The sequence below is a fragment of the Palaemon carinicauda genome, chromosome 29, assembly GCF_036898095.1.
Source record: "Palaemon carinicauda isolate YSFRI2023 chromosome 29, ASM3689809v2, whole genome shotgun sequence".
Taxonomy (NCBI): domain Eukaryota; kingdom Metazoa; phylum Arthropoda; class Malacostraca; order Decapoda; family Palaemonidae; genus Palaemon; species Palaemon carinicauda.
In genome coordinates this window covers 88,088,067-88,098,966 of record NC_090753.1, presented here as the reverse complement: position 1 = coordinate 88,098,966, position 10,900 = coordinate 88,088,067, and the positions used below count along the sequence as shown (strand labels likewise).

Genomic DNA, 10,900 nt, shown 5'->3' with positions numbered 1-10,900 from the left:
ATATAGTTTACGTTTTATATATCGAACAATAAGAACAGATATTTTGTTTCAATGATTTGGCAGCATATTGGAAACGTAGCCGTCTTACAATCTGTTAGACGGAGGTTCATAATATCCTCAAACTAGGTAGTTTCTAGTAATGACTTCAACTTCACCAAGGATATGTGGTTTTGGGGAGCCTATATAAGTTATCTGGTGAGTAATCAGTCTATATAGGTTATCTGGTGAGTAATCAGCAGCCAATGTCTGGCTCTCTCTGGTCCTGGTTTGATAGAGAGGGGGCTTGGGCACAGATATGTGTATATGGTCAGCCTCTAGGAGATTGTCCTATCCCATGCCTCTGCCATTCAAGAGCACCCTTTAAACTACTAACTGTTTATTATTATCATTATTATTATTATTATTATTATTATTATTATTATTATTATTATTATTATTATTATTATTATTATTATTACAAGTTAAGCTACAACCCTAGTAGGCTGATGTGTTGGACAGTAAGCAAAGTAATGATGTAATTGATCTTCCTCCTTCCTGTTTTCCTGTGGTTAAACTAACTAGTTTAGCTCTTTGATCTCGTGAAATTAAAGCTCTCTTGATGGACCTTGATGCTTATGGAGGGGTAAACACAAATGGTATTTTTCCTTTGTTTTTTATAAAAACTGCAAATTTCTTAGCTCCAAAGTTATCTGTTAATTTTCACAAGTTAGCGAGAAGAGGAGCTTTTATCACCTGTTGTAGAATTGGTAATGTTAGTCCACTATGTAGATGTGTTTGTGGTAGCTCAAGCCCAACTGATTACCACCCAATTTCCATAACTCCCTTATTATCTAAAGTTTTTGAACGTCTTCTGGCAAAACGTCTTAATAGGTTTGCTGAAAGTAATCATCTATTCCCTAGTTTTGCAATTTGGTTTTCGTAAAGGCCTTGGAGCATGTGATGCCTTTCTTAAAATCTCCAGTGCTGTACAGAAATCCCTTGAGTGTGGGCAGGAAGTTCGTATGATTGGCCCTGATTTTAGTGCTGCCTTTGACCGTGTTATTCATGAGACCTGGTGGGTCGTTTCTTAGCATTATTATTGAAGGTTTAGTTAATAGGTCGCACAGAGTTGTTGTTGGTGGTGACCATAATGAGTATAAGAATGTCATATCTGGTGTTCCTTAGAGGGGTGTTCTTGGCCCATTTCTTTACATACTATATACACATGACATGTGGTTTGGCCTAGAAAACAAGCTTGTTGCATATGTAGATGATGCTACACTCTTTGCATCAATTGCAGTTGCTAAATCCATTAATAGAGATCTAGCTAAAATTGATGCATGGGGCAAATTATGGAGTATGAAGTTGAATCCTAACAAAAACTCAAAGTATGATTGTAAGTAGGCCAAGGACGGTGGCTCCTCAGCATCCAGATCTTAGCATTGATAATGTTTCTTTAATTCTGTATGACTCTTAAGATTTTACTCCTGAGAAAAAAATTGGGTCTGCGTCTTCTTCAATTACATAAAAAAAGTCTTGTTGAGAAAGACTTTTATGATTTTCGGTGGTCAATGTATTTTTAAGCTTGAGAAGTGCTTTAATTCTTTCATTCTACCTTGTTTCGAGTATTGTTCTGTCTGGTCTTCGGCTGCCGATTTAATTTGTTGGACAGAAACTAATGTTCTATTAAATCTCTTATTCCTGATCTAGATATTAATCTTTGGCACCGTCGTTCAATTAGTTCATTATGCATGTTGCATAAGATTTTTCATAACTTACCATCCTTTACATTCAGATCTTCCCGGACAGTTCCATCCTGTTCGTAATAATAAGCATGCAATTAAATTTAACAATCTGGCCTTCACCACGAGGCTCAATACTACATAGTATTCTAAAAGTTTTACTCCAGCTGTGACCAAGTTGTGGAATGATCTTCCAAATCGGGTCGTTGAATCGGTAGAACTTCAAAAAGTTCAAATTTGCAGCAAATGTTTCTATGTTGAACAGACTGGCATAGGTCTTTTTATAGTTTATTTTTGTTTTGATGTTGTTGCTGGTTTTTAAATCTTTTACTTTAATTGGTCATTCTCATATCGTTTATTTATTTCAATATCTCCTTTCTTCACTAGGCTATTTTTCCCTGTTGGAGCCCTTGGGCTCAGAGCATAATGCTTTTCCAACTAGGGTTGTAGCTTAGCTGGTAATAATAATATAAGCCCAAGGGTTCCAACGGGAAAAAATAGCCCTGTGAGGAAAGGAAATAAGAAAATTAATAAACTACAAGAGAATTCATGAACGACTTAAATAACATATTTTAAGAATAGTAATAACATTAAAATAGATCTTTAATATATAAATTATGAAAATAAATTTATTCCTGCTACCATTAGTGGAGGAAATGAGTGATTAACATATATGAATTATCTAAAAGATAGTGTTTTCAAAATCCTAGCAAATAGATTATCTTGGAATGATGTATAACAATTGTTTCATGGTCTTGAATAGGAAATCATCGTTTATGTATTCGAAAAAGTGATTAATATTATGGATATTTTCCTGACATTGTAGTCATACACAATTTGATATTTTAAGCCTAATTGTGATATTAAAGACTGAAGATACTGAAGACGTTCTTGGTTTCTAGGTGCTTCGATAATGTGGATTTGATAATAAACATGCAAAATGTTGTAATATTTTAGATACATAAGTAGGCCTATACGATGAACTGATCTTGTAGAACCTATACTAATGCTTCAGGTTCCCCGGTGTGATAAGACCAGGAAACAGCCATTAAAATATGAAAATAGAATAAAGGAATTATTTAAGCCACCCACTTATACATCATGATACAATCTTTACATAACTTTTTTTTTTCTTTTTTTAATGCTGTACTGTCATTTTATGGTTGACCTTCCAAATTTTGATGCAAACTGGTGTCTAGAAAATACGAAAGGTAGATTTTATTTTCCTTGTTATTTCTACCATGAATTTAATGCGGGTGAATTTGATAATTAGATTTTATAAATCATGAAGCGATATTTCATTACATTATCTTTTCCAGGATCAAGTTGATAACTAAAACAAATTAATAATTTTTTGTCAATCATATAAATTCTACTTAATTTGATCTTATATAACAATCGAAAAGAATGGGAGGCTCTTAACAAATCAATGAGGAAATCAAAATAAATTAACAAAACAAGAAGAAGAATATACTTTACAACTACTTCGCAAAAGAAAGCCTTTGTGAAAGTAAAAAAGCATCTACATTTGATGATTGGGATTTATTACATCTATATAAAGACCCATAAATTCAGTAGCATATATTATGAACAATATATTTAAGAAACGATAAAAACAACATATAAATTCGGCTCCAGCAAAATAATACGTAGACCGAAACTAAAAACAAAAAGATATAAAGACTTTCAGATAGTTAAAATAGATTAAAATACTAAATTATCATTAAAGTGATAAAATATATCAATAATATAATAAATAATGTAAATATAAGAATATAATAGATAATGATGTGTAGTTAAAACCATAAAAGAACCAACAACTCAACTCCACACAGCAGATGACGTGTTTATGTCACTACATCGGTGGAAGCAGACGGATTAAGTCTGTACCATTCATTACCGTCACAGCATCACACAGATATGGTCAGTATTGTGATTGTTCTCCATATAATTAGTTAATTATTCAGTATTTAGTAGCAATTAAAACTTATTGCTGTTTAATAACAATGTATTATTCAATAGTGGTTGTTTATCGAAAGTTACATTGTACCGTTAATTCTAGCTTACTTCGGTTTGACAGCTAATTGTACCGGGTACTTTGTGCCTATTTTGTAACCCTATTTTCTTGCTAATGTTTTGTTCTGTATTGAATTTTAGGATTTGACAGTACTCTTAGTTATTTATTTGTTATATATTAGGTTTTTAAGGTTAACCGTTTAACTGGATGTCATTATATTACCAAAATATGTAGCCTTTCATTCGTGGCCCTGTTGTTTGCTAAGGTTATATTAAGTTTTTTAAGTAAGGAACCGGGGGTAAAGTTTTACTGTGTTGCAGGTAGAGATGAAAAGGCTTGCTTTACCATTATATACTTTTTCCCCAGTATGGTTTCCCCACCCAAAACCCCGAGTTCCCACTGGGGCCCCCATTATCGGTGGATATAGATATATATATTTCTGAAACTTTATTTGCGACAGGAACGAGTGTCATTTTCGAAGAGAACGGACCTTTTTATATAGTTTGAAGTTTTTTTTCCCCCCATGTTACATTACCCTGTAATACAGTACAATATTACCGAAAGTCCTTATTAGACTTATACTTCAATGTTCTTTCCTCCAAGTGGGTAGACAGCCTCCCCTTGCCAATTCTAAGGGTGAAATTATAGAGTTGTATAATAATGTTGGTAAATTATGTTTATGAAGGAAATGAGGTTGGTAAACTTAAAATACGGCTGTGTAAGGGGAGTTGCAGGGTGACATTAGCCCCTCCCCCGTTAGGTAAGGACACGGCTTGTAGGTTAGTTTAGGGGGAAAGTTGAGTTTAGTTGATGTCCATTTTTAATAAACGCGTGAGGAAATGGCCGCTGATATACAAAGGCTCCGAAGGATTTTTATGACGATAGGTCTTAAACAAATACTTTTGAGTTTGTGTTTGTCGAGCATTATTGTTTTGAAGGAGGTCTGAAACTCCTTTAAATACACCCTGTACTACTACTCTTTGGGTGTATGTATGATTGCGGCTAACTTAGAATACAGCAGTGGAAGGGGGACGTTAGCCCCCGCCGCCGCAAAGTAAGGACATGGCTTGTAGGTTAGGTTAGGATGGAAAATTTAGGCTAGTTGATGTCAATTTTTAATCCAAATGGGAGGAACTGGCCACTGATATACAAGGCTCCTTACTCTTTGTTATGGATACCAAATTGTTTAAACTGTCCTTATAGAAGAACGGACCAAGCCTTTTGAATATGGCCCTTTGAAAACCGGTAATTTCTTTCCCATTTTCTAGAGAGTCGTTCGTAGCCGTTAAAGTACTTCTTAAGTAGACATATTTATTGTTATGCTGGTCTACTAATCTAAGATTTTGGTAGAATTACAGTTTCAACAACTCATCAAATATGAAATGATATTTTTTCTACCTTGTGTTTTCAATGAATTTGACTTTTATTTGGAGATACAGGACCTCCCTTGATGACTATGATAATGGTGTTCCAAAGTGGGAAATCAGGGTTTTTGGGTTGAATACTGAACGGGGTAAAATAAGAAAAGCTGTCGAACCTAAGTGTGTCAATCATTATAGTAAAAAAGTTACCTTAATTAAAATCAAAGTATAGTGATGAAATATGGTCTAATCATGAGAGGTTTTGTTTGCCAGACTAACGAGTGCATAGATAACGTGATTTCTATGGAGTCAAGTCAATCATAGCAGACTTCATAATATTATTTCACGTAACTTTTTACTTAATTGAATGAACTAATGATGGATTGGTTTTTGCTCTGCCGTATGCTTGCTTTGCTTGCGATTAAGCATTATCTCGCTACTCCTGTGTTTTGGCAACGTACTATTTTGTGCTGCTCTTGTTAACCCTGTGGGCCAGTATTTTGGCGTAGATTATCAATAATACTATTTGGTTTGAGTTATCTGAAAAATGTAAAGTGAAAAAATAATAAATATCCAAATTTGGTTGAACTGTTATAATACCAAGCTTTTAATCACGTATTGGTCTGTGCTTCACCGTTGGTTGCTTCATTCGCATTATAACTTTTATCTCGTTGGTCCTCTGTTTTGGTAAGCGGTACTTTACTCTTCAAGCTTTAGCTTTGTGATAGTGTAATTTGGCTTCGTTCGAATAGGCTTTGCAGCAGTTTCTTATTGACTGACAGGATATATCACACACATTTCTACTCTAACCAATTATCATGTACATAACCTCTCAAACTTTGATCTCATGAGCCAGATGTAAAGTAACTTGACCTTTGTAATTCCACCTGGAACCATACAACTCCTTAGAGGAAACTGGAGAGATTCAACCCTCAAAATTTCATTCCTGCTAGCAGTATCATTGGTAGAGAATAAGGCAGTTGTAATTCAGGCATTATCTTTTTGGGTCTCTGAAGGGAGTCCTGTTATTTTTGTTAGTTTAGGAGTTCCTGGCTAATGCATTTAAGTGCTTTTCAATCTTTGGCCTTGGATATTTTTTTCATGATCCCAATATCATCTTGCACCAAGTAGTGATTTTGCATTTTCGGCTGTGCAGGACTCTGTATCTCATCTCGAATGTCAACGTCTCTGAACTGGTGGGTATGAGAATAAAGTATCTAAAAATATTATGTCTGGTTTTTTGAGCTAATTAAAAGGTCCTGAATGATTTCAATAGTTTGGAATTGCCTCTGTAGAGCTAACTTTGAATTCCACGTGACCCTGGATTAGTATTCGTATAGTCAGGTTTACTGCCCTGTCGCTGGCTCTTTAAGAGCTCTTATGAATATAGCATAAAACCATGAAGATTATGTAAAAGAAAACAAAAAGACACATAGCAATAATAATGTAAAGAAAAAAAAAACTGAGCAATAATAAAAGAATAAGTAACCATTAAACTTTAAATACTTAATATTGGACTGCTTAACTAATAAGTATCTGCACTAAGTTTGAACCTTCACTGAATTGAACATTTGTAAGGAAAATAATTTCACAATTTTATCAGAATAAAACTTCTAGAAAAGTCTGGTACTGAATCAGCTGGGCCATGGAAATTATGAATTTTCAAGTACTGTACTATACTTTCAATTTTTTTTATTTCAGCAATAGGGTATACGCATGTAGCAATATGCACAGAATAGTTTTTCACTGTAATCTATTGGGTATTTGGCAAATAAAAAGTATTGATGGTTTGTATTTCTCATATATTGTTTGGCAACACTAATCTCAAATAAACTGGGCAAAGGTTGTAACGAGAATTTTCTACATGAAGTGTCATCTTTAGTCGATAGAGGGTTGTAATTTGTATTTATTAACAGCCATAATTGGGAGTACCTTGTTAAACATGGATCATTGCATAGGCAGTATTTGAGGCCGCCTTTTATCCTGTTAATTTAATTCAACATGTTCTATCGGCTGTCTTATTGTGTGGTGTGTATCTCCAATTTTGAATAAATCCTTCCGACCTGAACTTAAAAACCTTTACAGTATTAACAATAACTATTGAACAGCAAAAAGAAATGTCTAGGTCAGAGTATAAATTGTTCTTTTTGTTTTCCAGCCTGCCTCTCCTAGTTCAACCAACGTGGGATCCGGAGGACGGTCTCCTTCCCGCACAGTATCTGTACGCAGTGGAGCTGGTGGTGGTGGCGGTGGTGGCTCAACAGCAAGACAACGCAGGACTGCGACAACAACAGGTCGCAGTGCGGCATCGACTGGTGGGATGTGGAGGTTTTACACGGATGACTCTCCTGGAATCAAAGTGTATGTTTCTATTTCTCTATACTGTTCAGTATTATCTTTTCTTACCTTTGAACTAGTCACTTGTGTGGTGGAATTTAAAGCATTGTTATACATACAATATTTGAAATGTTCGTTCCTACGCAAATGCGAGCCTTTGTTCTTTCACTGAAGCTATAAAACTAGGTTGTCAAAAGTTGAGTGGTAGGAGGGGGGTGGGTTACTGCTGACTTACATTATATTTATTTATTAATATCTCTGCATTTATTAATATTTGCATACAGTCGGAGCAAAGATTTATCTAATCTATGCTGTGGCTGATTGCGGTTAGTTTTTGAGTTTATTGTTTACTCTGTGGGCTGGTACGGTATGTTTTAAACAGCGAACGAGTCTGAGGTATTGTATTGGTGAGGTTTAACAGTAGTTATGTTGAATACTCTGGTGGTATCGACTAATATTTTTATTGTTTTTTTCCTATTTAAAAATATTAATGCTTTCATTAAATTTTATTTTCAAAGGTTTCTAAAAAAAATTTAATTTTATAATTCACAAGCTTCGACTCGCAAGCGTTCAACTTCTTTCCTTTCTATCCGACTAAACTACTTTCCTTCAGCTCAATGCGGAGCCTGGGTTTTGCCAACAGGATAAGAATAGATACCTTGACTTGCTTTTGGCTTTGCTAAAGACCACCTTCAGTCATTCTCTTGGGTTGGGCATCAAAGCGTTCACCATATTCATTACTCCCACTGAATATGGTTCACCTACTTGCCCTCTAACAAATCTTTAAGTCAAGAGACCCAGTTCAATTTTGGGGCCATTTGTTGGCTTCTCAACATGTTTGGTATAGTTCCCCCAAGCTCTTATGATGAACCAGCATCTGGTCTTGTTAACTTCGTGGCTTATGACTAATTTGAATGGTTTATAAGGACAGATCCTCTCCACCTTTCCTGCCTCGGAGGTGCAATCAGGTTGCCTGGAACTTTATTTCATGTAAGCTACCAAAATTCAGCTTCTGGTCTTCCACCCCTCCTACTGTTAGGAATAAAGTACTATACTGTAACTTCCATTATCCTCAAGTGTAAGGAAGTTGGTGGCTTACTCTAGCACATTTCTAAAATGCAGCGTAAGTTAGCCTATTCGCACTCTTTCACGCCTGACTCTTTCACGCCTAGGTTTCCTGCTCTCTATCTCATTTATGTATAAATAAACTTAGATTTTGGTCCTAACAGCTACAATACTCTTCAAACATGTACAATGGGGGTTTGTTAGGGGGTCATAAACTTCACCCCTTTTTAGGACCAGGTATAACTAATCTAGGAGATAAAGAACCTTACAATTTTGTTCACAACTTACTCTTATCTACAGGTGAGGCTTTTCCTGCTTTCAGGATTTGGGTTTCTCATGGCTAAAGATTGTTAAAAAAGAAATGGCATTTTCTAACTAATTCTCTTATTGGCAGAGACGGAAGTAAACTTGGTGCTGAGACAAGTAAACTTGGTGCTAGGTTTAGTGGTGTAAACCAGGGTGCTATTTAATGTTTATAAATAACTTAAAATATTACAGATTTGTGTAAAACATTCAGAATATATTAAATGGATGTGTGTGTTGAGTAATACCAAACCTACCAATTCTCTTCAGTAGATATCTAAATATTTTTAATTTTAAAAATTCCTAGCTAATTAAATATCTATAATGAATATTATAATCATTATTATTACTTGCTAAGCTACAACCTTAGTTGGAAAAGCAGGAAGCTATAAGCCCAGGGGCTCCAACAGGGAAAATAGTAGTGTGGAAAAGAAAAAAGGATAATAAAATATTTAAATTTTAATAACATTAAAATAAATATTGCATATAAAAACTATAAAAACTATAACAAAACAAGAAGAGAAATATGATAGACTAGTGTGCTTAAGTGTACCCTCAAGCAAGAGAACTCTAACCCAAGACAGTGGAAGACCGTGGTACAGAAACTATTGCACTACCCAAGACTAGAGAAAAATGGTTTGATTTTGGAGTGTCCCTCTCCTAGAAGAGCTGCTTACCATAGCTAAAGAGCCGCCTCTACCCTTACCAAGAGGAAAGTAGTCACTGAACAATTAATGTGCAGTAACCCCCCTGAGTAAAGAAGAATGGTTTGGTAATCTGTGTTGTCAGGTGTGTGAGGACAGAGGAGAATATGTAAAGAATAGTCCAGACTATTCAGCGTGTGTGTAGGCAAAGGAAAAAATAAACCGTAAATAGAAAAGGATCCATTTTAGTACTGTCTGGCCAGTCAAGGCCCCAAACACTCTAGTGGTAGTATCTCAATGGGTGGCTGGTGCCCTGGTCAACCTACTACCTCGGTTGAATTAGCAACATACATCATAATGGGAAGTTTGGTTATTGCCCAGCCTAAATAATTTTGGTTAAAGTGTCTAGCGTAAACATCAGCCCAGAGCTTTTGTAACTTTATACCAAGTTCTGAAGCTAATAATTTGACAGATGGCTTTTATAAAGTGTGAAATAAGTCAAGTACATTTTTTATGAATTTCTTTGACAATTCTTAGTCAGAACTATATGCTTTTAGGTGATTAGTTTCTTTTTCATTTTCAGTGGCCCTCTCCCCGTCTTAGTTGGATCCCTGGTCTTCATAGCAACAGTCTTCATGCTTCACATATGGGGAAAGTATAACCGTACCTAGGCTCGCCCATTTTCTTCCTGGCTACTACTAGATGGACTAGAAATGCCGTTTTGTAATTGAACCTGATGTTTGATGTATTACGTAACTTTTGTTTTTCTTTGTTATTAATGAAGATATGAATATGGTATGAATGATCATAGTTGGTGGATCATTCCAGACTGTGAAGAGTAAGTTATATTTAGGTTTAAGAAAATATGGAGAAAACTTTTCTATAATAAATGTCTAAATATAATTTTTGTATGATAAACCCTTCTGTGTATTATTCATAGACTACCCTTTTATAAGTTTCGTAAGTTTAATTTCATAAGTTGTTTTCTTAATACATTGCAGTTTTGAATAAATCCAAAGAATGCCAATGCTCCCAAGTTGGATCGAAATGGATGACTCCAGCCAACCTCCTAAGTATTTGTACAGTACAGTACATAAAAATGTCACTGGTGCTAGGTCCCTACCAGAAGATGGTTGCATTAGGTCCTACGTATACAGTATGGTCATTATGAGAAATGGGTTTCAGTGTATTAGTAATATTCCCCTTTCATCTAGGAGGATGGAGGAGATATTAGATACAAAATTGGTCTGTAAATTAGTTACTTGGTAGTGAATATTGCCAGCATCAAGTGGAGTACATTATTGAATGCCTGCTGTACCCTAGAAAGAGACAAAGGTAAGACATTCTTGCCTCTCCTAGGCTCGCGTACAAGGTATACCATGTATCTGTGGGAAGTGAAAATTCTCTTATCATACCAGACGCCCAACTTGAAGGTCTAGCACTGGTGACAGG

General features: G+C 35.3%; 1 protein-coding gene across 1 annotated transcript; it reads left to right on the top strand.

The window, feature by feature from the left end:
• The first annotated feature begins 3,563 nt into the window (after nt 1-3,563).
• Nucleotides 3,564-10,366, top strand: Sec61beta (Sec61 translocon subunit beta). Its single transcript, XM_068353431.1, has 3 exons — nt 3,564-3,644; nt 7,258-7,460; nt 10,032-10,366. The coding sequence occupies exons 1-3, from the start codon at nt 3,642-3,644 to the stop codon at nt 10,117-10,119; spliced, it is 294 nt and encodes a 97-aa protein (XP_068209532.1). The 5' UTR covers nt 3,564-3,641; the 3' UTR covers nt 10,120-10,366.
• Nucleotides 10,367-10,900: the final 534 nt, after the last annotated feature.

What these genes read in the sequence shown, in the direction of transcription:
- Sec61beta (XM_068353431.1), top strand. An exon ending in GACTCTCCTGGAATCAAAGT is followed by an intron (nt 7,461 to 10,031) that starts GTATGTTTCTAT and finishes TTTCATTTTCAG; the next exon opens with TGGCCCTCTCCCCGTCTTAG.